The sequence below is a fragment of the Ornithodoros turicata genome, chromosome 6, assembly GCF_037126465.1.
Source record: "Ornithodoros turicata isolate Travis chromosome 6, ASM3712646v1, whole genome shotgun sequence".
NCBI classification, from domain to species: domain Eukaryota; kingdom Metazoa; phylum Arthropoda; class Arachnida; order Ixodida; family Argasidae; genus Ornithodoros; species Ornithodoros turicata.
In genome coordinates, this window is record NC_088206.1 from 66,328,470 (window position 1) to 66,356,335 (window position 27,866).

The following is a 27,866-nucleotide window of genomic DNA, read 5'->3' on the forward strand; positions in this document are numbered from 1 at the left end:
CTATATTGTAACTTCATGTGTATAGTGCGTATGTGTGGACATGGCACTAGGTCTGCAGCAACGGCTATGTAGATATCGCTTCCGATGGAATATTCGCGAAAAAAAAACACGTGATAGCCTGCGACGGTCACATCTACGGGTGGCGCTTTTGAATTGCGTGAGCATTGAACCAAGAAGCGGAACGCGAGCAATCTGGTGCAGGCTAGTTTTTAGTATTTTCTTCAGCCTGGAGAAATATAAATTCGGTCGTGCGCATATCCGTGGGCATAACTCCCCAGACTCGCGATTCAGCGCTGAAGGCTTTTTTCTCAAAAGTAGCCGTTTAGGAGGACTTTGTTCGCGTATGTGTGCGCGCGAGGAGTTATTCTGTAAAGTAAATTGTTCCAGTAGCTCTCGGGATTCAAAACGTTACGTTGTGCAGTTTCGCTGGTCGAGGGTTTCTCATAACTTCATTGGAGCTGCGTTCCTTGAGCAGCGTCTTTTTTCTGTTTTATGACACCGATATAACGAAAAGCATTTGTTTCATTTCCAGATGCTGGAGGGTAAGCGGTCCAACCATGCGCTCACGCAATAGAAGAGTTAGAATTTGAGCAAAATTCCAGCAAAAAACAGCAAAGGCCAAGGCAGTAAAATTATCAGAATTGCAGCCACGAATCACATCTCCAGCTGAGTGTCTTTCCCAACGTTCGAATTTCGTAAGCGATGTTGGCATATATGTCTTGTGCAGAGGCAAGAAGGTAGCCATTATTGCCGGGGTTCTCCTGTGCTTGGCGGCTGTCGGAGTCTGCGGGTACCTTGTGCTCAGTGGAGGTAAGTGCCCATGGTGCACGAGTACCAGCGTCGTACTTACGCCAGCGGTACGAGGCGCTGGGATCCCATTGCCATTAAAGTCACTGGCTAGGGGATAGTACCGCCATTATCCGATCTTTGCTGCCGTGACCTTGCATTAATGGCGACCGCAGCGTGCCAGTCCATGCTGCGGTCGCCATTATTGCTCCATGATGGGAAAGGGAAAGAGTTCCCCAATTTAGATACCTTAAGTAGCATTGCGATGGCTGGATGGAAAACGCACGGGCTTTGAAACCGTAGCCTCGTTCAGGGATCACTGATAACGCATTATTACGCAAGGTATTCGGAGTCACCACGTTCACTGACACATATCAGTGAACGAAAGCACTGAGGTGACTCCTAATACCTTTTTTTTTGTCGTTTTTCGGAGCAGAGTGTAGTGCAACGAATAAAACGAGTTCCTGTGAAAGAGGGATGAGCGTAGGTGACCTACAGAGCGAGCGAAAGAGCTCTGTTCTGCACACCTTCGAAAAATCGTCCTTGTAAAAAGGAGGACGAGAGGACGTCGTGACGTATCCTACCCCCCTCACGTGACCAGTAACGTACAGCGGAACAGCTCAAGCATGTATAAGCGGTACGTAAGCTGCGAAGAAAAACGAAACAAGGCACGGAGCCTCGACTACGTCACGACAGCATCGTGTCGACCGTGGGCGGCTGCTTTGTCTGATTTTTATGTATTCGATTGCTCAGCTAGAACGCACCGCGGCGCGAAACTATTTTACATGGTGGCTCCTGGTGGACAGCTTGACAGTAGAGCAGGATTTGTTACCTTACTGCTTCTCAAACGCGTTGAACTACTTTTCGCGAATTTTCGCGTGCCCGACAAAAGTTTACGGAACACGTGAGCGGCGAGTGAGTGCGCTGGTAGCGACACACTGCGGTAGTTTTGGTATCGCTTGAATGTGCTCGAAAAGTGGTTTGAATTGGCGTCGCTGCCGGCACTCACCTCCGCCTCTCTGATCCAGTGAGCCCGCTTCCGCTTGCCGCTAGGCTGTCGCAGCGAGGGGAAGATACACTGCTCGCGTGTTCCGTAAACTTTTCTCGGGACCCGTACGTTGCCGAGAATATTTTCCTCGGCTATGAGCCTATAACATGCAAATGCTGAATTAACACATTTTTTACTCAGAACCGTAACCACGCTCACCCACAGCTCAGCAGACGGAAGATCAACACGAGCTTAAGGTCGAACGGTGTCGCCAGCCTCGTTGGCGAATATATAAATTTCTCGAAAACTTTTCGAGGAAATTCTATTGCGAAACGTTTTTAGGAAAAAGAAAAACAATACGATTGGCACAATAATTACCCCAAAAAGGGAACCCCCAATTTCCCGAATGTGAACGACGGGACTCGTCCTCAAATGGCCAAGCGTGATTACTGCGCTTTGCACAGTTCAGGGGCGTGTGCCTCGCTATTTCGTAGACTCGCAAGTTCGCTTTTGCTCCGCCTTCGTCTGCGCTGCGGCCATTGAATGGTCAGGGACGAGATCACAGCCGCGTCGCTGATTCGAAAGCACGCGTTGGCTACGCCTATCACCGCAGTGAGAGGTGGGCCACGTGGTACGTTTCGCAGTGTGAACGCTGTAAAGAGCCGTTCCATGTCAGCCTTGGCCTATATGATCGTATAGGCGTTGGGAGAGGAGGTTGAACAACGAAACTGTGTCTTATGCGCGACGTTCGCGTTGGAAATAAATCTTTATGGAATCTTCCGTCGCCGTCGATTCCGAAACTACAGCGCAATTTTACTCCTCGTTCATCACCGACAATAACGCCAAGAATCCGACGCGAATTATAGGTGTCGTTGCTGTGCAATTTTATGTAGTGCATTACAAGAGCAAACGACGGATGTTGAAAGCACTCCGGAATTCCCTCTCTGCAAACGTCATTTGGACCGGCTCGTGGAATGCTGTTTTTGGTTGGCCTCGTGCGTGTTTGTACGGCCAGGAGACTTACACCGTGTTCAACGGAACACCGTCGCGTCAGCGCTCACACTTGTAAGCGAAAGTCGACGTGTTTAACGAGGTCTTTTCACTTAGTATGTCACTGTGCGAATGCGAAGGAGACGACCTCGAAGACACCTGCGCTGTGCTCCCATTCGTGTGCATGGCTAACGTCATTCTGGCTCAGCTGCAGGGGTAGTGTGAATCTTAAGCTCGTTAATAAGTAAGCTGTTTCCGGCTAATAAGTAAGCTGTTTCCTTTGCTAAGTAGACTGTGAAACAATCCCGAACATTACCGTATCGGTATCATACACACCTTTCCGGATTCTATAGTTCCTGATTGCAACCCGCTGCGAAACTACCGCATGTATATATATTATGCCCAAAAGAAATCGGTTCGGGCGGCCACGCAATGAAATAGGTACTATAGGAGAAACGAGAGCCAGACAATGAAGGTTTAGGAAGTAAGAAAAGGGGCGAAAGTTATTTCCATGTGAAAAATTGAGGGACACGTCCACGTTGCGGCGGAAGCTCCGCCTTCGTCAGGACTAAGGGGTGACAATGAATTACCCAAATAATTACCCAAGCATTCATTGTTACCCCTTAGTGCTGACGAAGGCGTTCATCCGTTCTCTTGACACACCTCCCGGTCACGCGACGAAACATGTATAGGTATACGTAACTATATATAGGACTACGGAACTAGGAGAAAAAATAGCCGGAGCTCTTTGGCTGCACGTATACCATCTGTTTGTAAGCTTTGCACTGGGCTTTCAGTGGTGACTTAGCTCACCCTGACGGGAGGAATCATGTTACGTGACCTTCTGACGCCATCCGTTGAAACGTTGCCTGCCTGCGCACTGCTGATGAGGCCCAAGAAGGCCGAAACAGTTGTTCAATACTAGGATGGCGACGTTTGACTCCGGCGATTTTTTTTTTTTTCTCCTAGTACTTCACTGGCTCTGCACTGGGCTTTCAGTTGTGAGTTAGCTCACCCTGACGGGAGGAATCACGTGTTACGTGACCGTGTCCGCTCAAACTTTGCCTGCCTGCGTACTGCTGATGAGGTCCAAGATGGACTACGGAACTATATATACGACCAACGGAACCTGTATAGGACTACGCTCGCAGGCAGGGTTGCCAGATTTGTATACTTTGCGCCAAATGCACAATGGTATTTTGTGCTATTTTTGACTACCTTTGGCGCGTTCTTCTGTCTCCCTTGACGAACGACCTTCTCCGTAAGTTTAGCACCGCTTAAAGCGACTTCGCACCTGGAAAAGTGTGGAAACGTCCATTCGTCACCGCTTCACAGTCAAATTGGCAAAGATTCTCTTCCGGAAACAGCTTACATATTAAGTAGACGAATTTTAAAGATGCGCACTCCCTCTGCAGCTAAAGTCCCAGCGATGGAAACAACATGGACACTGACTTTCGCTTACCATCTGCGAGTTCTGACCCGAGCATGTTGAAACACCACCGGGGGACACGCTCCTGGCTGTACGCATATGTCTGACACTAACCATAAACAGCATTCTGCAAGCCAATCGCACACCCTCCACGATCAGGAGACTCCGCGTACCAGGAACCACCACCGTCGTCTGCGAGTTGATTGAAGGTCTCCGTGTACTAAATGGGAAAACTTAGGAATAAGGCGCAAAACAGTCTCAATCTGATTTTCTGGAAAGCGTCTTACACAATTTGTCGAAATATTTAGGTCTGCAGGTTAGCTGCAACCATTTGCTGGTTCCTGAATGTCCACTATATATGTCCACGTAGTGAAGGAGGAAGAGGAGGCAATAAGCAGGTCTTCTTTATCAAGGTGGCGTTGTGCCTGCGTACCACCGGCTACAGGATCGGCTATAGCCAATGAAAATTGGCTAGGCCACTTTCTCACGGCGTGTTCGCGCCATTTCGGGATTTTGTTCTGGCAGTTCTGGACGCGGGCGAACGCTGGCAGAGACTAAAGTGGATTGGTCTCCCCGATTGATTGATTTCAATGCCTGAATGTCTCCTTGAATGTGAAATGTTTGATTACTGCAATGTTACTGAACAAATCAATCAACAGTAATCAAACATTTCACATTCAGGGAGACATTCAGGCATTGAAATCAATCAATCGGGGAGACCAATCCAAAGCGCTCCGATTCGAAAACGATGGGCGTGGAAACCGTCGATGCTTTCCAGACATTAAGATTGAGGTTGCACGCACTTTAGTCTCTGCCAGCGTCATAAATCAGGGGCCGCATAGTATAATGCAACCTGGCTGGAGTGAACGCGAGAAGGGAAATATTTCCTTCTGAGTCTGAGGGGAGACGGAAGCATGACACGTACTCAAGACTTGCAGTAGACACTTTTCCTCGTTGCTGGTTTTGAGCCTATTACCTCAAGCGTGAGGGAATGCTGCATTAATATTTTGAGACATTTGAAAGAGAAGTCTTATTTTGCAGTCATTTGAAATTTCAGTAAATTTTACGTGTCCTGCCCTACCGTGCCATAGCCCGCGTTCTTCCCGAGTTTCAGAGTGTGCCCGCCGTTGCTCTCCCGATGAAGTTTTTCTGTCGCGGATGAGGTTCTTTCCTTCCAGAAAGTAAAGGGGATGAGGAAACTGTTGACGGCGACCCTTCACCAGCAGGGGGAGCAGGTGGAGCAGGATATGGCGGTGGCGGCGGCAGTAGCGGCGGAACTAGCGGCGGCGGCGGCACTAGCGGCGGCGGCGGCAGCGACGACAGCGGCGGCAGTGGCAGCGACAGCTCCCATGGACGTAAGAAACTAAGGAGAGGGCTATAAGATCGGAGGGCCGTGGGACCCCTCTAGCGGTCGCTCCTGGCAATACCACGCCCATCTAGTTGCCCAGTCACGTGATCCCCACATGTTTCGGCGTTATGGCGGTCTGCGCGGAGACTTGGAAGTTTAGCAAACCTCATCTTCGGGAAACCTCTTACCTTCAAGGAATCCATTCGCACAATACTTTGAAGGTTATGGGCGTTTTTCAACATTTGCCGCGTGATAAATCACAGCAAAAGTTGAGCAAAACAGAAGAGAAGCCAGGCAATGTCACGATGACGTACGTACGTCTTCTAGCGATTTAGTGATCCATTGCTTCCACACTGAGATGATCTATCTTGTGTTTCAACGGGTGTGATAACTCCAAAGATGTTATGAAAGCGAAAACAAGGTATTCGGCCGCAGCTCGTGTCTGTATCCAGGTAAGGTACGCCGCGGACATGGAGGACGCCATGTTTTATGACGTCTTGCCGTGACGTTTATGGGTCACGTGTGTGGGCAACTAACCACAATGCCATGCGCGGGCCACAGCACGCTCGCTTGCATTGGGAGAGGCGCTTAGGGCATCTCTTTAGTTTTTTACCTCCATGACAGTTCCGCAGCGAGGGGTGAGTGACATATTGAACATATAGACCAGGGGCTCGCGAACTGGGCTCTGCGATGTGGCGTGTTGTAACTTTCAAAGCTTTAAATCGGGGAAGGACAGCGGACGTATTTTGGTTGCCGTTTCCATTTTCGTTACTGCTACATTTTCGTTTCTGTTATCCGTTTCTGATACCGGCCTTTCAATTTCGTTTCTCGTTACTGTTTCTGGTAATGGAACGGTTACAGAGCTGCTGGAGGACGGCGCTTCGGCTCTCTCAGCACCCTGTTTTGCCCAAGTGCTGCTTCGATGTCACGCGTACACACTACACAAGTAATTTTTCGTCATTGGGTTGCGCACATCTTGCAAGATAAAAAAAAATGCAGGAACATGTCTTCAGCCTTCAGTCACTCGGAGTCCAGCAACTCGAGATGGGCGTAACCTTCATCCAATGTCGCATTTATAAGCGGACGCTCTCAGTAGTAATAATACTGCGATGGCCACGGTGAAATGAAAAGAAAAAAGTCCAAAACAAGTAACTAAAAATTGTAGGCTGTCACCCTCGTGCTATGGTGGAGTACAGTCATGTGCCGATGTCATGGAGCTATGAGTACTGGGACGAGGTAAGCGACGGATGCACCCTCCAGATCCAATATTGCGCTTTCTTTCCATGCCCTCGTGTAGTATTTAGAGCATTACATGGAATGGAGCCATCAAAATACAAAAACAGAATATGAAAAGTCACTCAAATGTCATCGCACAACAGGAATAGCCATTACCCGAATTCAATACCGGACGATAAATTCGTTTCCGTTCCTGTTTCCGGTAATGAAGGACCGTGGTATGAGTTTCCGTTTCCGTTATGGTTACCATCTCCAATCTCGGTAATATACCGTTTCCGTTACCATTACCTTTACCCTTCCCTGCTTTAAGTGCTTTCGCGTCGCAAAGGGACTTTTTTGCGGGAAATACTACGAGAGAAACGTGGAATTAAATCGCACCTGATTTCTTGACGAAAGATGAAAGATGGAGGTCACTGAAGAGGTTGGCCAGCTGTTTGCCAGCTGTAGCTAAGAACTTGGCGTCGTCGCGGAAGTGTGGAAAAATGTCAGTGGCGTTTTTTAGGTCAACGATACCAGCTTTTGGAATAGTCTCTAGGCTGTTAACTTGATGTTACCAACCGGCGATGGCAACAGCAGGTAGCATACACATGACTCTTTCTTTGCAGCGCCGGTGAAGAGCAACTTTATTCTATGCACAGTCGGCGTGACTTTCGACGACCCCAAAAAATACAGCGGTATTCCGTGTGACTATATTGTCTACGACAATGTCCTCCTGCACAACGGCCGTGTGGTGCCGACACAAGACTTCGAAGGCTGGAGAAACTTCAAGGTATGTGAGGCTATAGTTGTGCGGGCGCTACTTTTCATGCCTAAGCAACCCGTTGCAAGGCGATGTTAATAGCTTTCTAAAACCTCCGTTTTGGGCTTGTTGTTAGCTGGATCTCGTACCGTTCACGACGAATGCAGTTGAAACAACGATTTTGTGTTGTGTTGTGTTGTGCTGACCGTGGGCGATCCTTCTGTGTTATGTGCTTTTAACAGTATGGACGTCAGTGGTGTCAGCACGATCCCAAATAGGTGTAACATCACGACTACCTATCCAAATATTCAGTCCAGACATTCAGTCAGATACTCTGGCACCGGGATAAACAAAAGTGCAGAAACCAACACTGAAGATTTTTGTTTAGGTTTAATTGATACTAGCTTTTGCATGGAGGGCCACGCTTTTTCAGGTGCAAAGTGGAGCTGGGACCCGCATAAGTATATAGTATAGACGCATACACAGAGGACTAAACACAATGTAATAAGAGGGGAGAGGACGCATGGGGCGAGATGGTGATGCAGATTTTGTCAAACATGCTCAGGAAATGATTTGATTTTCAAAAAAGAAATTACCCATCTGAACTCATCCACGGTTTGTTTGCCAAATCGTTCACCCTGACCAGGGAGTCCTTATTTAGCCCGAATGGCAAAAAAAGTAAAAAACACTAATTTTAGCCAACACATATCATAAATCTTTTGTGAATACCAATTCCGTTTTTAGACGACATCCCAATATCTTACATGCTGATGAGCAAGGAATTTTTTTCCGTTTCCCCCAGCAGTAGCTTTTCGTAGATCTAAAAATTTGCGTAAGATCCTCACATCATCATAACATCGCCATGTTGATATTGGTGATAGAGCTTCAGGTGACGAAGCTAAGGTTCTTTTTGCTCGCGCCTTTTTTTTTCTTTTTTTTTTTCGTGTGCTTGTTTCTGCGATGCGTTCCAGTCTCTGTTCCACCTTGGAATAAACTTTGTTGCTACTCAACGTCTCTACTAGTTACCACAACTTGCGACGACGAGTCTGACCACCTACGCTGCTAGTAGACGACGAAGAGAACTCCAGCTCCCAAAGTGGAGTACCTCAGGGTCTTCAAGGCTTTCGTGGACTGGGAACGTTCAGTCCTTCGAAGGAAGAATGGGACATGTTCCAAGTGAGGTTCTTCACTGCTGTTCGGGTAGGGAGAGTTACCGACGGCCCCGACAAGAGGGGCCACCTCATTCCTTCATTGGGCCCGGCAGTTTTCAAGCGCCTGTACAATATACTGCAACGCGAAGACGCTATGGAAGTCTCTTCTAAGTACATCATGGCGAAGCTCTGGGACACCGAACGGGTTCGAAGAATTGAGCGTTTCAAGCTTTTCTCCTCCCAACACGAGGACAACAAGTCGGTCAAGGACTTTGTGGGGAGCCATTGTTGGCCATTGCGAATTCGAAAGCGAGTCAGATACTCGGGCTTGCTCGTTGTGGACAGCTCAGCTTACGGAAGACGAGGGCGCGAGCAACACTTGTCCTGGAGTTGACGTTGGGGTCAGCCATTCGTTTGGCGGAGAGTTCATTGGCAGTGGATCAGTCACGCCATCTTCATTCTGAAGTTCCTGTTCACAAGATTGTGGGGCCTGAGTGCGACCGTCGCAGCTGTGCAAATACCAACCACAGACTGATGCCTGCAGATTCAAGAAAGAATGACACTCCTGTGGGAAGTCTGGTGATATAGCGAAGATGTGTCAGCATGGACGTACATTGGTGTCCACCCACGGGAGAACAAGCCCAAGGGCTCAAGCAGAGTCAAGCAAGTACGGACGTGTTGCACGGACGTGTTGAAGAACAGGACGGATGATATCTGACTTGTAACCTCTTTGGCAAGGATATCACACTGCAAGTGGGTGCTGGCTCACGGGCAACGTTGCTGGATGACTGCACGTTTACAAAGCTTGTGAAGCCAAAGCTAGAGACGTCTCCTTATCGACCATGCGCTTGAATAAGGGCAAAATTCCACTTCGTGGACAAACGGGATTTTATGTTTCGTTCGGAAATGGAACGCAAAAGTTGCAGGTGTTCACGCGAATGGAACATACGAAATTTCTTGGAAAGAGAGTGGATTAGGCGACTGAACGTCGACCTCAACAGGCTGTTTGTCGGGTGCGTCGGTATTGCGAAAGATTCAATAAAAGGAGCTTTTGGGGAAATTCTCTCACGATGCTCGATCTCTGAGACGTACCTTCAAATGAAACTCGACGAAGAGGCAAAAAAATTGCTGTTTATTAATACGCAGGAAGATCCCTTCCAATTGAACCGTATGCCTTTTAGGATAGCGTCGGCACGTGCTGTATTCCAGCGCACGATGGAGCAGGTTATCTCAGGACTGCCATGAGTCGCTTGCTGTCTTGACGAAGTCTCAACGACGAGGAACATCTCAGGAATCTGGCTAAGGTCCAGAAAGACAGCAGGAATTGGAATTCACTCCGAAACGGGAGAAATGTGCCTTCCTGTGAACCCAAGTTGAGTATCTCGGTAACGTCGTGGATGCCGACGGATTTCGCCTATCTCCGAAGGTCTCAGCGATCCTTAACATGCCCCCCCCCCCCATCAAGTATCAGAACTATGTTCCTTCTTAGGCGTGGTACAGCACTGGCAAATACTTGAAGGGACAGGCGGATGTGTGTTCACATTTAAATGATTTACTCAAAAGAGGAGAGCGTCGTGATGTTTGCCTTCTGCATGCGTCAAAGCTTTTGACAGCATCAAGAACATTCTGGCTTCACCGAAGGTATTAAATCCAGCTATGGAAATTTTCTTGGCACTCGATGCGTCTTGAAAAGGTCTCGGAGCAGTTACCTACCACCGGCTCCTCGGTGTAGATAGACCAGATGCGCACGCGTCAAAGGAACCAGTTGCAGAGACAGAGTATCCCCAATTGAACGAGGGACGGCGTTGGGAAATTCCACCAGTACCTATGGGACCGGAAATTCGTACTGTACAGCCGCCTGCAGTGTTGGACACTCACCCTAATGAGTTACAGCTTCGACATCCAGTTCAATGGATCGTCGAAAATTGTGCATGCAGACGGTCTCTCGGAAGGACCGGACCACGAAATTTGACAAAGCTGCTGAAGAGGGTGTTTCAAGCGTTGGAACGCACGAAATTTTTGCGGTCCAATATTACCACATGTCAACGCTTCCAGTGACGGCAAAGGGCATTCCCCTGCCACTCTTGAACTACCCGTGGTAACAAATGGGGCGAAATAAGTTTTACGTGGATGGTCCGGTCATCTTGCACCGGATCGCTCCCCGTTTTACCAGCGGCAGACAGGGCTCACGATGCACAAGGGCTGCATACTTTGGGAAATGCGCACAAGTTGTGCCAACCAAGTTGAGGCACAAGCTTCTGGATATCCTGCATGAGTGCCATATCGGCCAGCCCAAAATGAAGATGCTTGCCCGTTCGTAAATTTGGTGGCCTGGTCTAGATAAGGACGATGAATCAGGGGTCAGGAACTGCGAGCAGTGCTAAGTAGTGGCTGCGCAGGAGGGAGCAAGCAAGGAGGAGGGAGCAACCTGTCAAGGCTTGGCATCGTTTTCACACGGATTTCGCAGAGCTTCAAGGGAAGCACAATCTAATTCTTATTGATGCCCTCAGCAAACGACCCGAAATCATCCAGATGACTGGTATCATTGCTCTGAAGACCGTCAGTGCTTCTCAAGACATTTCTGTCCTAAACGGACTACCGGAAGTTCCCGTCACAGACAATGAACGCCATTCGCGAGTCAGGTCCTCGAGGATTACACCACGTTCTCACTCCTCCATACCATCCACAGTCAAATGGCCTGGTGGGGAACTTTTACGTCTCTGTGTTGGTTCGAAGACTGAGGTGATGTGACTTTCTTTTGAGATGCAGAGTCACCCGCACGCCCGCCGCCACAGGTTGTCCTCTTTGTGAGCTATTGAACAACAGACAGTACCGTTCCCTACTTGATCTCGCCCGTCCATCTGAGACGATGTGTTCCGAAAGAGATAATCTGGCACTGGAGCGTCAAAAGCGAAGACGAACTCAGGACAGACAGGTCTCTGTCGACCAAGGAGTCTGGACGCTGGACAACTCCAAGAGGGGACACTGGAAGACAGGGACTACTGTGTGCAAGAAGGGCATATTTACTGTGATTGAGGATTGCCTCTGGGAAAGTTCATCCATAAAGATCATCTGAAACGAAGAGAAACTGTGGACACCTGGAGATGTTCGAAGGACACCCCCGCTTCCGTCGTACAACGTTGCCCTGCAGTGGTTGACGATCCAAATGATCCCTTCATATTTCCGGAAGTTGAAGGGACGTCAACAGGGACTTCGCCGTCTTCTCATTCCGATCGCTCTGAACTCTTGCCAACAAACTCTTCGACGGAGCGTCCGAACGACATCTCCGGCAGTCGTCGGTACCCGTTACCCAGTCGCTGAGAACCAGACAGATGCGGCGTTGCTTAAAGGGGAAAGTGTGTGACAGAGCTTCAGGTGACAAAGCTAAGGTCGTTCTTGCTCCCGCTGAGTTCTTTTTCTTTTTGTCGTGTGCTTGTTCGCCGGTCCACGCTGCATTCCAGTCGCGGTTCCACCCTGGAATAAACGTTGTCGTCGATGCTACTCAACGTCTGCTAGTTTTCGCACTATCCTTGTGATGGTACATGGTGCCAGACCTGTAAATTTATCACGCCGTCGACCAGTGTCCGTGGCACATCTGGCGACTTCAATTTGAAAATTCGTCGCTGGAAGTGTAATACACAATACATCGGGGAAATGAGAAAAATATTTTACGGCCATGGGGGGGGGGGGGGGGGAATTTGCATGCAACGTGGGCGCAGTCCACGCGCAAAAAGCGTCGAGCGGTCGCCGTACAGCAGCACAAGTATTCCCTCCAATGTATTGCTCTATACACTCTTAACTCCGTACCCTTTAGTAAAGGGTAAAAAATCGCAATATTTTACCCACTATTTCAGAAGCTACCAGGTACCCTCTGAGCGACCCATTTTATAAAAGTTACAAGGAAAGCCACTAATTAGAGGTTACGGCCTTCAATCCAGCACCTGCCCGTAAAGTTACGCCAACGTGCGGCTTTTTATACAGGATGTTCATTTTTATTCGCAACAGAGTAGCGCTCATTTGGCAGGTGGGGTATGTGATTTTTGCTAATTAGTCGATCCGTAGTTACAAACACATGCGTCAGGAAATGTCGGAAATGTTTGTAACTACGGATGGGTTAATTTGCGAAAATTAACATAACCCATCTGTCAAATGAGCGCTGGTGTGATGCGAATAAAAACAAACACCCTGTGCGTGGGATATCGACAGACATTTACAGAACACACCAAGGTACCAAAATGAACCAGCAGAAATGGAGATCTTGAACATATGTATATTACAAAAACAGAAGTCTGTCGGGAGGTGACACATTGTGCACAAGTGCGATTCTGATGTGAGGAGAAACCATGTTCGCTTTACCATGTATGTGGAAAAAAGAACTATCTTCTAAGTGAGAAGCAATGCATAAAAGTGCGAGGAAGCTAGCGAGTCAAAACAACTGACCTATGTTTGCTAAGCTGAACACACCCAACGAAATGGAGAATTGCAGCAGAAAAAAATTTATTCCACATTCGTGTTGCAGAGGCGAGCGCAAATGGCAATACAGTATTACATAAAACGCACACAACCTTGAGGAATATGAGTGTACAGTAACGCAGGAGACACTACATTACTGCGTTATCAGCGTTGGAGGCGCTCTGGGACGAGTTTGTGAGGTACTGCATTGCGCTGGTGACGGTATGTGAACCTGCATGTGGGATCCTGGGACCAAAAGTTTGGGCAATGAGAGTAACATTTACGGAACCATTCAAATCCGTACAAAGCACAAGGTACAAATCAGCATAAATGCGGGAAGGCGTTCACTCCGCGATTGAGTCTTAAAATATCCTAAGAATACAACAAGTAGGAAGCTGCGAATTATATATCTCGATGCATATATCCGCAGCTCGCAAAATACACGCCGGTGTATTGACTTGGCGACCAAGTAAGAGCAGAAAAGTAGCAAGCGTAAGTGGCGTTCATATGCAGGGCCGCAAAACGCTTGCCATAATCACAACAAACATGCGCTAAGAGCTCTTGCTATCAAAATAACGCACGTACCTAGCACAAAATGTACACTTACCCAGTGTATGAAGTGTGTGAATTAGGGCTGCGGTGCTGACGTTCGTTTTCGGTTATATATTCTTTGCAATCTTCACACTCACTACACTTTCCCCTCAGAACACCGAAAATATACTTGTTTGCTAGCGACATCTAGCTTTTCCGGTGGTCCTGACGATACTATGATAAACGCGAGGAAAACCACTGATTAAAACAGATTACACTTGTTAACGGACGGACGACGAGCGTTAAGCGTTTCAAGGAAACCGCTCTCAGTGTGGATAGACCTAGACCAGGCTCGGCTACGCAGCGAAATCGGAAATCTTGGTGGTTGCGGCATTGACAATTGTTTTCCACCCTTTAAAAAGAAACATACTATCTGTATTTCAGACTGCGAACTTATAATCTGTGTTCTTACAGCATTGATCACATGTAGTTGACGTATAGGTGACGCTGAAACAGATAAAAAATAACAGCGTAGATTCGCAACTGTCGTCTCGAATGGGAGGCTGAAACGCGGCATTATGCTGAAAAACAAAAAGGAAAACAAACGATAAGAAACTAACAAAGAGATTATCGTTGGAGATTTCGCTTAGAAGTTACAGTGTCGGAGTAGAGGGTACATTTATAAGTTACAACAAGCTGTTTTTGTTTTTTCCGAGATGTAACTTCTATTCGTGTTGTAAAGACATGACCTTGGTCGCTTTTAACCTCTAAATATACGTTACAGTGGTGTAACCTATAGGAAATCTCGAAATCTACGTCTATACAGAAGTTACATGTTTCTAAAAGTTACAATAAAAGGTACGGGTTTAAGAGTGTAGCCTAAAGCACGCTGGCAGAACGCACTGTGTTGGTCTCACTTCACAGCAAACGTCAACGCACACGTGGCCTTAGAGATGACGGCACCCATGTAAACAACGCGTTTACTGTTTGTGTGCTGTGCGGCGTCTTTGAGGTCTTTCGACAAACTTAATTATTTCTATCCGATAATCTCGCAGCAAACCACGCAGTTTTGTATATGAAGCCTCTTACTGCTGACCACCAAAGATGTGATGACGATCCAGCGTTAAGACGCACTGAGCCGATGCCATACGTAACTAAGAAATGGGATAGCATGTGACGAAAGTTAATACGTTCATCTCTTGGCTTTGTGCCGACGGGAATATGTCGACAAGCGCTAGAACGACATGTAAACCTAGTCATGTGAAGACTGCGTTTTTTGCGAAAAGCGCAGGCTTCAGGGCTGTTACACAAAAAAATGGCGGATTTATATCACCCCTGTACCAACACAAAGCTAGAGAAAGCCTGCTTACTCGTCGACGTGACGTAACAACGAAGTCAGCAAATAAGGATCGTGTTCGGCGGTAGCCAATCGCGGACGTGCTTGCCGCAGTCGTAGCCACGGAAAGTAACCACTGTCGTCTGCGAGTAGTGATTGAACGTACGCGTACAAAAATGGGACAGTTGAATTCGCATTACAGCGAATCGCAGTCGCAGACGAACTCTGACACTATATATGTCCACGTCGTGAAGAGGGAGAGGAGGCAATAAGCAGGCCTCACTCGGGATAATGGTTATCAAGAGGGTGCTCCGTGGTGAAATTCATTTTTAAGAGTAGGAAAGATGAAGGGAAGTGTATCGGGGCGAGAGCCGCCGATATTTCGAACAGAGACCGTTCTTCGTTGCAGAAGGACAGTCTCTTCGAAATATCCGCGGCTCTCGTCCTTAGGCACTTCCCTTCAGACTACCGGTTGCTGGATTTTGTCCCCTTCTACATAGGAAAGGGCACCTTAAACAAAACAATGGTGAAGTTTTATGTATATTTGCACAATATATGTAGAGTGTATGCATGTCAATGTATGTCCAATAACGCCTTGTCTATATTGTCTCATTGCGTAACTATGCTACACAAAACACATACATCATGCATATGCAGGGTGTTTAATTTTATTTTATTTTGATTGGAGTAGGTGCCGATCTACGGGGCCTGGTAAAGCGCTTTTCAGGCCGATGTAAGCCTCCGTCGGCGAAGGTGATACGCTGCTGACGATGATGGAGATGCACGCTTTTTTTTTTACTTTCGACTCATTTGCATACCAAAATTCAGCTATGGGTATTCTACTACACGCGCTCTTTGCTTGATTTTTGAAATAGAGTGGATATCTCTTATATCTCTTACTCCAAATTCCCTAAGAAGCTAATGCTTAGTGAATTTATCGAAATTACCCATCTTGTAGTTCCATACTCCCTTCCAGAGGATGTCCGCCTGGCTGTAGAACTCAACTGCAAAAAAAAAAGAAAACTGTAAAGGCTAGAAAGAAAAAGCCCCTGCATTGGTAGAGTATATCCGAATTTGTATGCCGCCTACTCGCAAGGTCTGCTTGTTCTGCAAACAGCACGTCAGTGAATCTGCCTCTGAAATAAAAGGCAAGCGTCCCGTCCCTGTGGCTGCTGTACGCGTCGTTTTGTGAATAAGCCTTAAAAATTAACGGGCGTGGCACGATGGTGTTGTGGGCGCTGCAGGATATGCTAAGAGTAACACTGGTAGTCGTGACGTTGGAGACAGTTTGCCGTTGTTGGCCTCACAACTGTGAACCTTCTCATGATTATACAATGAAGACATAAATGATGACGCAACAAAGTCGCAATCACTGACGTTTGTACTAAGAGTGTTTCTGCCCCTTGCAGATCTCCGGCTTTAAGAACACGATCCTTGGAATTGGGTTCATGGCAATGTACTTCACGGACATTGCTGCGATGCTGAAAGACCAGGCGGTCCAGTCTGACCTGCAGTCCCTCATGAAAGATTCGGGCATCGCGGCCTTTGGCATCCTGAACCTGGACATTCCGGCCGATAGCGCGACGCTCAAGAAGGGCTTAGCGGATTTTTTCGGTGTAAGTAAGAGGAAAAAGTGCAATCGTGAATTTGCTCTCTGCTCCCCCCTCCCGCCAAAGTGAAGACCAAGCACCCAGACTTGTGCGTAACGCTTTACTAGTAATTGCGTTACTTGTAATCAATTACTTTTTTGAGTAATTTTTCGAGTAATCAGTTACTTTAAAGTCAAAGTAATTTTTCGAGTAATCAATTACTTTTCTGAGTAATCGATTACTCAGTAATTGATTACTTTCCCGGCAGAGACTAACTCATCTTTTAGATGTTCTGTCCCAAGTCAAGATCTTCGTGCCGTCAGCCTTTGTTCTGGAATTTCAGGGTCTCTCCCCCTAATCTGTTCCTACACCTGTGTGGTGGTACCTTTGTGGTAGCTTTGGAGGTTTAGTGAGTCATGGGGAAGTTCCAAGCATGATCTTCCACAATCGGGTCAACGTCTTCCCGGGCGATAACTACAGTAGACGTACATATTTTTGGATTATTTCAGCTGTTCCACTGTTGAACTTTCCTTTTTTCTTCCTTTTTTTTTTTTTTTTTTTTTGCTGAGGCACACAAAGACGGGTATAATTTGCGTGAATGCAGAGTAACGACCTGAGTAACGCGTTACTTTTCTACTCGTTACTCAATTACATTTGAAGTCCTGTAATTGGTAACGGTAATCAATTACTTTTTCCGTACAAGTAACGGTAACTGTAATCAATTACTTTTTCTCCTTTTTCTCCTTTCTTACTCCTTTGCTTGTCTTGGCTTGGCTGAATCTTTGGCACTGCTCGGAACACGGGGACGTCGTAGGTAAGTTAATCTATGTGTAATCACATGGCGTACGTCCTCGCACACAAGTGCAGATGGGCGGGTGCTTTTCGTTCCGTATTGCGAAGTAACCTAAACCAAGTAAACCTAAAACCTAAAGGGGGCTCTTCTACCATCAAGAGAGCATTACGTTCACGCGGCGAGCTCCCTTTTCACAGAAATTACCTGCAAGTGAGAGCACAGGTACTTAACGAGGCTGAACCTTTCTCTCTCTCTCTTTTCGATAAACAAACTCCTTTAGTGTGAACGTTATGAAAGCTCAACTTATGAATGTTTCAAATACCTCCATTTCTCTCCCCTCCCCCCCCCCCCTCCCTTAACCTCCAACAGTTTCTCAATGGAAGGCATGGGCCCGTGCATTTTCGGTGGCTGTACTCTGCAGGGATTTACTCTTCACCAGCCTCGCGCAGCACTTGAGGAATTTCATAGGCTATACGTTCTATCTGCATGTAACGCAACGTTTCTTATGTGGTTTGTTCCGCATTTCGTATCAAAGATAACCTGCGTAAAGAGCTGTAGACAAGTGGTAAACGAAACGGCACTGCGCTCGCTTGCGGTGATGTGGGGATTTTGTGCGCGCATGAAAACTGGACGTGCGCCTCCGTTAGAATCGTGCTTCCTTCGGGATCCCATGTACCTAAGTCCCTGTGTTTCTGGTGAGTACTACTATAGATCACTGCGTGAGATATCACGTTTCCTTGCAGACAATCACGCTCAGTAGCGCCGTAGAGGTAGAGCGAGGAAGAGAGAGACCTGGAAATCTGAGGACTGTGGAAGCGCATTAGAAGTTTGCAGAGTCAGGCTCTGCCATACACACGAATTCGGCTTTCTTTCTGAACCAGACTCCATTGCTCCAAGAAACGTATTTGGTTACCGTTACTCCTATAGCAAAAGTAATTGATTACCGTTACAAATTACTCCACTCAAATGTAATTCAGTAACGAGTTCGGGACATTACCTTCAATTCATGCAAAAATTTCCGTCCCTAGCTGTGTGCTCGGAAAAAAAAGAAAGAAAAAACTGCGAAGTGATTGAGACACCTGAAATAGCGCGAAAGACTTGCGCGTGAGCTGCTGGTAATATGTTGCATGTCTTAACAAATGAGGCGCATAACGTTGTCACTGCTCTAAATTTTTTGTAGAAGACCCACTCTACAGCAGCACTTCATAGAAATGTTGTGTTGTAGGTCCGAAAAACACTTACCGCATGATCGGGTACTGATAAGGAAGCGTTGCTAGGTATCCTGCTTCTGGATACCGCGACAAAACACCGTTCACAATAACTTCGGCCACAGGCATGTTGAAGCTGAAGTAGTCCTCCGTGTCAATTTGCTTTGAGCGTTCGTTGTCCTCTTCTCGAGTCCTCGAGTCGAGTTGTCCTCTTCGAGTCGTTTCGTCAGTGCGATGAGAGCGTCGCATGCAAGCAGAAGAGCCACAACTAACAGGGACCAGCCTAACTAAGCAGCCGACTCCCGATCGAAAAATCCATCAGAGCCAATCCTAATGGAACCATTAGCCCTATAGGCATATCATAATTACGTCTCCAATGGAACTGAACTAACGGTTTAGCGGTTTGATGGGGCCGTTAGGATTTGAGGCTCTAACGACTTGATCGGAGCTCCACGAAAGTACAAAAACATGGTAAAAATTAAAATGTGTTTGCTTCAGTTCATTCTTTTGTTTTTGTTTCCCAGAACATTGGCATTAAAGGAGCAGCCTTGATGCCTTGGTCGGTATACGGCAGTTTCCTGGAGAGCAGCCATCTTGCTTGGCGTCACCTGGTTGCCATTACAGCACTGTGGGGGCGTCATGACCGCGCCCACTGATATGCGCTGCAACCATTATGGCAGTGTGGGGGCGTCGTAGCCGCGCCCACTGATATGCGCCGCAACCAATACCGCAGTTCCCTCGAGAGGAGCTATTTTGCCTGACGTCACCCGGTCGCCATTACAGCACTGTGGGTGCGTCATGGCCGCGCCCGATGATATTGCGCCGAAACCACCGTATGGAATGTTAGGCACCCGAAAACTGTTTTCTCAAAAATACTACAAAATTGGGAGGCCTACAAAAGCGCCCGGAATCTCCCGTGTGCGAAACACCCTCATTCGCCTTCACGATAGAAACGTAACGTATGTGGCTAGGGACGCTCCTGATTGGACCTGGGATTACATGATCGAGGTGAGCAACACCGCGCAGGCCGGAACGTTTGCGACTGCATCGGAGGCTACAGGCGTTCTCCGACTGAGTGATGCCCGAAACGGAAGAGGCCAACAACGACGCGACCTCATTTTTCTTAGGGACCGCTGATACCACAGGAAGGAGTGGTGCAGCACGGATCTAACTGATCTACAGCGATACCTCAGTGCTTCCCGACATCCTGGCTGACCATTTTCACCGCACAGTTGGTTCAATGGTTAACAGGTGGCGCCACAATAGCGCCGTCATTGGTTGCTTTCTGCCACTGACTTTGATGAGCAGCGAGTGCGTCCTGTGCCCTTTCCTGGTGTGGTACTGTGTACTGTGCTGTCGTACACTGTGTACATACTACCGGCATTTGTATTTCACTGGCTTTGCACTGCTCTCTCAGTGGTGAGTCTCTCTCCCTGACGGAAGGACACCACGTTTTACGTGACCTTCTGACGCTACCCACTCAAACGTCGCCCACCTTCGCTTTGCTGAAGAGGTCCAACAAGGCTGAAACAGCTGTCCAGTGCTGGTGTTGCGACGTTTTGACCTTGTAGACACATTCTGCGTGCAGCCAAGGAGCTTCGGCTATCCCTCCCCCCCCCCCTCCCCGTATAAGAATGGCTTTGGGAAATATCCACATGATTCACTAAATAGAATTCCGTAGCGTGACCTACTATAACCGGACAGGGCACACTAGGGAAAGGAGTAGGAAGATTAGGGGCCAGCATAGAATTCCAGAATGCTATTACCATGGGCTTCTGCTTACTGCAGTGGAATAGCCCAACGAAGACGCAGGGAATTTGTCACTGAGCATTGTTATTTTTAGCCAGATCCTACTTCAAAAGTAATTGATTACACAAAATTGTAATCAATGACTCGAAAAAAAAAATTAAAAAGAAAATAAAAATAAAAAAATACACAAATTACAAACTAATTACAAACTAATTGAAAGGCAATTACTTATAACGCGTTACCTATAAGTCTGTTCTGAACTCTATAATGGGACCCGATTAGCCGACTGTCATACATATGTAAGGACATGCAAGGGCTACATATTTCCTCGAAAAAAGGGGAAGAATGCTGTTGTACAACATAGCAGTATTGCAGGGCTGAAAACTGTGCGGTTCCGAATTTCTGTGTGTGTGGCTCAAACCGTTCACTTCTATCGCAGAGCTTGGATGACATAACTAAGAGTACGGGCACCTACTTCTGTGGCTTCAAACTCCCAAATGTGGATAAGTTTGATAATCTCAACGAATTCCTCACTGGTCTCCCGTAAGTAGACGTCACGTGTGGCGCCTCCTTTATAGTTCACGACGGTCAAATCGTTGACCTGATTGGTTGTTTCTATGAGACAACGTGAGCTTTTACGTGACAAAGGGATTCTGGAACCCCAACCTTCTATCACGTGAGAACTTTTTTTAAATTCGGTGTTAGTGCCGCGAAGCAACTGTGGCTATGAGCGGCGTACAGACGTGGACAGATGGTGAGAGGACAGCATGAAAGAGTGGGGGACAGGGGGGTTAGTATGCGTCCTGGGCCGACTTCAGGGGTAACTGTGGGGACAACCTGAGAATTTGTATGGTCTCAAGGGACGCCATCGTAGTAGGAAAGGGTACTTGTGCAAATGTTGTATGCATGGTGATGAAACTAAAAAGCGAGAATATTTTTAAAAATGACAGAAAAAAAGGCCTACGGCGCATGAAACAATGTTTGCACTCCTTTATTGTAGTCTGAAGGGCACAGATTTGTCTAAGCCAGCAATAGAGGCTGACAAAAAAAACACACCAAGATATTATTGTGGTGTGGAGAACTATGTACATAAAAATGATTTTTTGTTGCACATCTGTAGGTTGCGCGGGAATTCCCATAATACTGTCGCCGCAAAACGTTCTACTAAGTTTCCTTACGGAGCAGGACACCAGCGTGACGCCAACACTGCGTCACCAACCCATTATCTGAGGCTGTATTGACCGTACGATTTACGTGCGCAGGGTACAGCTCGCCATTATCCAGACGCATAACAGTGGCTGGCCGATCGCCCTCAACCAGAAGGATTGTAAAATCGTACCAAGCTCATCTTGGACTCATCTATACGGCCAGTCCTTTGTAAGTGTGACGAGCACGCTTTTCTTAGGCGCCATTATCTCCACTATTGTACGCGTGCTGCCAACGCACGGACGCTGGTGGCGTGAATGTTGCATTACGTATGCCTGACCCGCCACTCGACTTCACTATAGAAACTAGTCTTGCGCTTCAAAAATCATCCAGGATTCGAAACGCTCCTCGAGCGGTGGAAATCCTTCCCGCCTTCCACGAGTACCGGCCATCGCGCACACCAGACACATTGACATCAGAGGAATGTCCTACGGATGCCACTAGGGCACGCGACTCCCGATGCGGGAGCTCTTTTCGTCGCCTCCGTCCACCATATAATAGATCCCTTTCCGTATACACCGGGCTGTACACGATAGCAATATCATGTCCGAAGCAAAAAAAAAAAAGAAACAATGAAGCTTAAGCAGTGTGACGCCATATGCGTTTCTCCCTCTTGCAATAAATGGTTCATGCAACATGGCGTAACACAGTGGTTCCCAGACTGTGGGCTCCGACATACCGTGCCCGCTATTCTGAGTCGGGAAACACTTGAAATGCGCTTTGCATGGGTACGCGGGTACGCGACGCTCTCGATGCCTCGCTTTCACGCATGTCTTCACTTGTGCACGAAGGCCAAAATCTACGTCGTGAGAACAACATTCACTCCCACTAAAGGCCATAGCGTCTGCGTCTATCGCGGCATGCACGGACGCCCTACCCTCACGGTGCACCGCGCATTAGCGTCTTCTCGAGTTAACTAAGAAAACTGTTCCGCGTGCGTTGTCGGGGAACGAAGCATGCACTTGGCCCATGGTTTTGGCCCATGGTTTTGGCCCATAGGACTCGCTCTGAATGTAGCGCCAATAACATGTCAGCGTGTCGCTTTGCCTAACGTTCATACGCTGAGATCGGAAGACGCCCGGCATCGCGACGAGGGGAGCTGGGAGGGGTGCAGGTCGCTACCAGGTAGCCTGTACAGGCCGCCGGGCGGTGAAGTTTGGGAACCGCTGGCGTAACATATGCCAACTAAGACGGCGGAGTACATTCCAGATGGTCCCGTCGAGATATCCATAGGGCGTCCAAGGATGTCCAAGTTTCAACGGGACACCTCGTGACATCGGACGTGGCGGGATTGTGAGGATATCCTCGGAACATCGTGTTGTCCTGAATATTTTCGAGAATTTTCGTCTCTCCCTGAAGATTGAAGAGGAGGAATCGAGGCGGGGTGTTATATCGAAGATCTTGTCGAGCATCGAGCCGTCTAAAGAATACAACGGGAAAGAGAGGCTTTAATTCTACGCTGCTCTCTACGATTCTGCTCTTGTGATTCTGTATATGGTTCTCTATATCTGTGTCATGCGTATTGAAACAAAGAGGAGCAAACGAGAGACTTGGGGAAGTTATGGGTATCTCTATCTACACAGGGGGTTTCACGAAAATCCTCCGGCTGAATAATTTGTGAACAGGTGGCGCTATCGACGAAATTTCTTTTTAGTAAAGATCCTTGGGACACCGACCATGAACCGAGTAGTCAGCGGTTCATTTGCATACGCTCACTAATTAGATTAGCATCTTAGCAACTTTTACTTCGCACGCTTACGGTACCTCTGTTTTACGCATCGGGACCTTCAGCGAAAATATTGGTAAGAAAAACAAAAACGCATCGACACTTTGTGATTTTTGTCTGTAGAGTAATTTGTCTGCTTCGGTTTACATATTTCTTGCGCGGAGCGATGCACAGACGCGCTTTTCGGACCGGCTATCAATTTTCGTGTTCATCCGCCTGGTTCCCTCAACACTCTAAAAACTATCACACTGTGCTCCAACCATTGCCGCGAATGATACGGTTATCGCTTTTGATTCGAGGAGAGCGGAAGGCATACGCCTTTTTGTTGCAATTACCATATAGCCAAATTGCCACAAAAAGGCGTACGCCCCCCCTCTCTCTCTCTCTCTCCTTGAATCAGAAGCGATAACCCTATCATTCGTGGCAATGGTTGGCGCACTCAGTGCTATGCGGTGACGCTCTTGTTTTTAGAGTGAAGGGGTGACGGAAGATTACGAACAGCCGCAAGAGACGGTTTGATATTCCTTCTCGAAGCGACTGGTAAAGAGCGCTGCCGGTTCTGTCTTTCCGTAGGTGAGATAGCGTGCTCTTATCCTGGATGATGAATGCGCCGCGAGCGCTGTGAACTAGTGGGTACACTCTTACAAACTAACTACACCATACACTCTTAAAAATGAACTCCACCGCATAGCACGCTCCTAGCCAACCACCATCTCGAATGATATCGTTATCTGCCCTGATTTGTTGAAAACGGGAGGCGTACGCATTTTCTGTGACACTTATGCTGTTCATAATTGTCACAGAAAAGGCGTACGCCTCCTGTTTTCAACAAATCAGGACAGATAACGATATCATTCGAGATAATGGTTGGCTAGGAGCGTGCTATGCGGTGAAGTTCATTTTTAAGAGTGCATAGCACGCTCCTAGCCAACCATCAACCCGATTAATTGGAGACTGGAGTCGGAGCCTTTCTTTTTGTCCTTATGTACGGCATCACTGGTACAAAAAAATAAAAAGGCGTACGCCTCCCATACTTATCAAACCCAGGGAGAGAACGTTATCATCCGTGATGATGGTTGGCTACACTCTTTAAAATTAACTTACTTCACCGCATAGCACGCTCCTAACCAACCAAGATCTCAATTGATATCGTTATCTGCTCTGATTTGTTGAAAACGGGAGGCGTACGCCTTTTTTGTGACAATTATGAAGAGCATAAGTTTTACAAAAAAAGGCGTACGCCTCCCGTTTTCAACGAATCAGGGCAGATAACGATATCATTCGAGATCATGGTTGGCTAGGAGACTGCTATGCGGTGAAGTTCATTTTTAAGAGTGTAGGATAGTGCTATGTGGTGAAGGTTATTTTGAAGGTGGTGAAGGCGTCTGCTTCGGTCTTGCGGCTGTCCCTTATCTTCCGTCAATCCCGTGTGTCCACCAGACGGGTGAACACGAAATTGATAGCCGGATAGCTGGTCCAAAGAGCGCATTGGTGCTCTGCTCCGCGCAAGAATTATGTACAGTCAACCCTCGATTTATGAACCTTCGATTTATGAATTCCCACGTTTTATGAATACTAGCACGAGGAATTAAACTTTTACATACATTTTTCCCTCGTTTTATGAACCACGATATTCCAATAATGAATGGAATTTCTGCCAACCAACTAGCCCAGCGTTTTTGCCCTCAATTTATGAACGGATCGTTCGGAGGCCAACAAAAACCTTCATAGGGATTATTCGTGGTCTTTTGAATGACGGTTCGTTTTCCAGGTATTGCACCCTCGGTTCTTAACCCCTCGAAATCCGAACAACAAACGTGTTCAGAAGTGTTCCTGACCTCAATTGATGAATAAGGTGTCCGCTCTCACCCGAAGATTAATAAACGTAGGTTAGAAATCCCAGAGGAAATCAGACCAGTTGAGTGCGAATGTGCTGGCAGATTGACACAGCGGAAGGCATGGTCCAAAGCAAAATTAAACAATTTAGTATTGCATAATAAACAGAGTGTGAATGCGCTATCATCTGTTCTTTGTGAGATTGACACAGTAGAAGGCATGGTCGAAAGCAAAATTACACAATATATTGCATTATACACACAACCCCAACTCTGAAATACTGTTCCATTTGCGCGATAGTACTCACAACGGCATTTTCGATTTATGAATCCCTCGATTTATGAACGATTTTTTCGGGGAACCGAGGGTGTTCATAAATCGAGGGTTGACTGTAAACCGAAAGCGATTAATTACTCGGAAAAAATCACTAAGTGTCGATGCGGTTTTTTTCTTCGCTGAAGGTCCCGATGCGTAAAACCGAGGTTTCGTAAGCGTGCGAAGTAAAAGTGAGAGTTAGAAAGTTAGAGAGTTCAAGAAAGAAAAAGAGAGTTAGAGAGATATTTAGCTAATTAGTGGGCGTATGCGAATGAGCCGCTCACTACTCAGTTCATGGTCGATGTCTCAAGAATCTTTACCAAAAGGAATTTCTTCGACAGCGCCACCTGTTCACGAGTTATTCAGCCGAAGGATTTTCGTGAAACACCCTCTAGAGCTTGAGGTCCGGAGACGGACTCGGGCTCTGTCACAAAAAGTAGGCGGACTGTGCTTTTATGCATTCATATCGGGTTTAACGTGAAGTTACTCATAGTCTAGATGTAGCTCAGGAGGTTAGAAATCAGTCCATTGTCAGGAACGAAGTACTTAATATTCCCGTTGCTCGCTTTCGATCCTAATTATCTACCTTTCGTTACGTTGGTGGCCAGGAGAGGGTTTCGTACGCCTTGCAGAAGGTGACGGCTCCGCCAATACCAGTCGGCGTCTCCTTCAGCATGGCTGTCAACAGCTACGCCAGCGAAAGCGGAGCGTCAGTGGACGATAGCATCAAAGCATTTCCTTCAACATGCGCGTTCAGAGCAGAGGAGGGCTATCAGAACTGGTGCAAACCTGCCACTGGTGGCTCGGATGGCACGAAGGACGAAATGGCTGTTAGAAAGTATGGCGCAGTTCGCCGAAACATGGCGTCCTTGGACACGAAGGAGAGCATGAAGGCAAAAGTAAGTACAGAACGCCCAAGAACAACCGAGATTCGCTATTGGGCAAATTCTAAATTTTGTGTGCCTAGTTCGATCATTACGATATGGCGATAACCTCTTCTCGGAGCCCGTGACCGCCAGAGTGATCAGCAGGAAGAAACTGCTGGTCACCATCCTGGGGTAGCGGTCATGGTCTTGCTAACCCACTATAGAACCTCGCAACAGTGTGTCCCAGCCAGGATTGCGGAATGGGATGTCCCATTCCGTTCCAGTTCCATTCCGAGGAATGGGGATTTGCGATAATTCTATTCCTTTCAATTTCTCGGAACGAAAAGGTATGGTCATTAATTCCATTCCATTCCATTAATTCTCTCAATAATAAAAAAAAAAGACCGGCAACCATACTGGCAAGTCTAGCAGTGCTAGAGGAGATTGACATTACCAAGCACGGAAAAAGCGCAAATACAAGGTTATTTCACTCTTGACCGTGTGCAGGTGCGGTGCAAAGGGTGGGAGGGCAGAAACCAGCACGTTGAAATCAAACCTGCCACCGGGGCACCCAGACCATTCCATTCCCATTCCTAGGACAGTTTTCGCCATTTCATTCAAATTCCATTCCGGGCTCCTGGAATCATTCCGGAATCATTCCAACTCAGCAACCCTGGTCCCAGCAAAGGTTATTCAGCGTATCGAATTATCCAAAGTGTATCGTCCACATTTCATTTTTCGTCGCTTCTGCTCTTCTATCGTCCTCCTATCAAATATATGGAACTGTCGCAATTATCGATAGTGAATAGATAGCTACTTGTTAATACGCACAACTACAACGAACTCTGTTAAAACACTGGAGCTATGTTCACATACTGTACCATATTTCAGTTTGATAAGTTGAAGACATCAGTGAAGTACAGCGTCGGGCTGTTGTTGCTCGACATACAATTCGACTACATCGACGACCCGACCCTGTGCCCTGGTTATGCGTCCCTGGACAGAGTGAAGTACATAGGAGACATTGTGCGCAAGCAATAACGGGGAAAAAAGTGTCTTTCGAACATGTGATGTCCAATAAAAAAAATACCTTTTGTTTAGCTTTGGTGAACGGGTATGCGTACACTCCTGGTACATGTCGCATGAAGACGCACTGGAACACAGTTACGAGCTTAGATGCACGGGGAGACCGCGCCATAGCGCACCGCCCGTCTCTTGGATGCTGCTCTTTGCGCAACAACCCCGCGACCGCGTGGACGGTTGATGCTGCAGTCTCGAGCAAAATCTGACCATCGGTGCCCGGTCCCGCACTCACACGACGTCACGTGGAAAGCGTTTTGGTAGAACGCCACGATTGGCCATCTCGTGTGGTAGCTTATGACGAAGGGCAGGAAAGCGATGGATTTATCACGCACTATGGCGTAACGAAATGATGAGCATCAGGACCCAGCGTGCCCGATCTTCAACTTGTCGTTCTCCCCATAACGCACGTGAAATGTGCCCTACAAAAGAAAAAAAAAGAAAAGACGAAACTGTTTTGAAGCGCGCGAACGTTGTATATATCGACAGCCCTTGCTGTCAGAGATTGGGGC

At 47.4% G+C, this 27,866-nt stretch overlaps 1 protein-coding gene across 1 annotated transcript; it reads left to right on the plus strand.

Moving 5' to 3' along the window:
• The first annotated feature begins 40 nt into the window (after positions 1 to 40).
• On the plus strand, positions 41 to 27,374 carry LOC135398697 (uncharacterized). Its single transcript, XM_064630082.1, has 10 exons — positions 41 to 50; positions 533 to 542; positions 728 to 810; positions 5,372 to 5,548; positions 7,383 to 7,546; positions 16,396 to 16,602; positions 20,765 to 20,868; positions 21,588 to 21,702; positions 26,017 to 26,307; positions 27,166 to 27,374. The coding sequence occupies exons 1-10, from the start codon at positions 41 to 43 to the stop codon at positions 27,313 to 27,315; spliced, it is 1,311 nt and encodes a 436-aa protein (XP_064486152.1). The 3' UTR covers positions 27,316 to 27,374.
• Positions 27,375 to 27,866: the final 492 nt, after the last annotated feature.

What these genes read in the sequence shown, in the direction of transcription:
- LOC135398697 (XM_064630082.1), top strand. An exon ending in CAGCGACAGCTCCCATGGAC is followed by an intron (nt 5,549 to 7,382) that starts GTAAGAAACTAA and finishes CTTTCTTTGCAG; the next exon opens with CGCCGGTGAAGAGCAACTTT. An exon ending in GAATTCCTCACTGGTCTCCC is followed by an intron (nt 20,869 to 21,587) that starts GTAAGTAGACGT and finishes TTACGTGCGCAG; the next exon opens with GGTACAGCTCGCCATTATCC.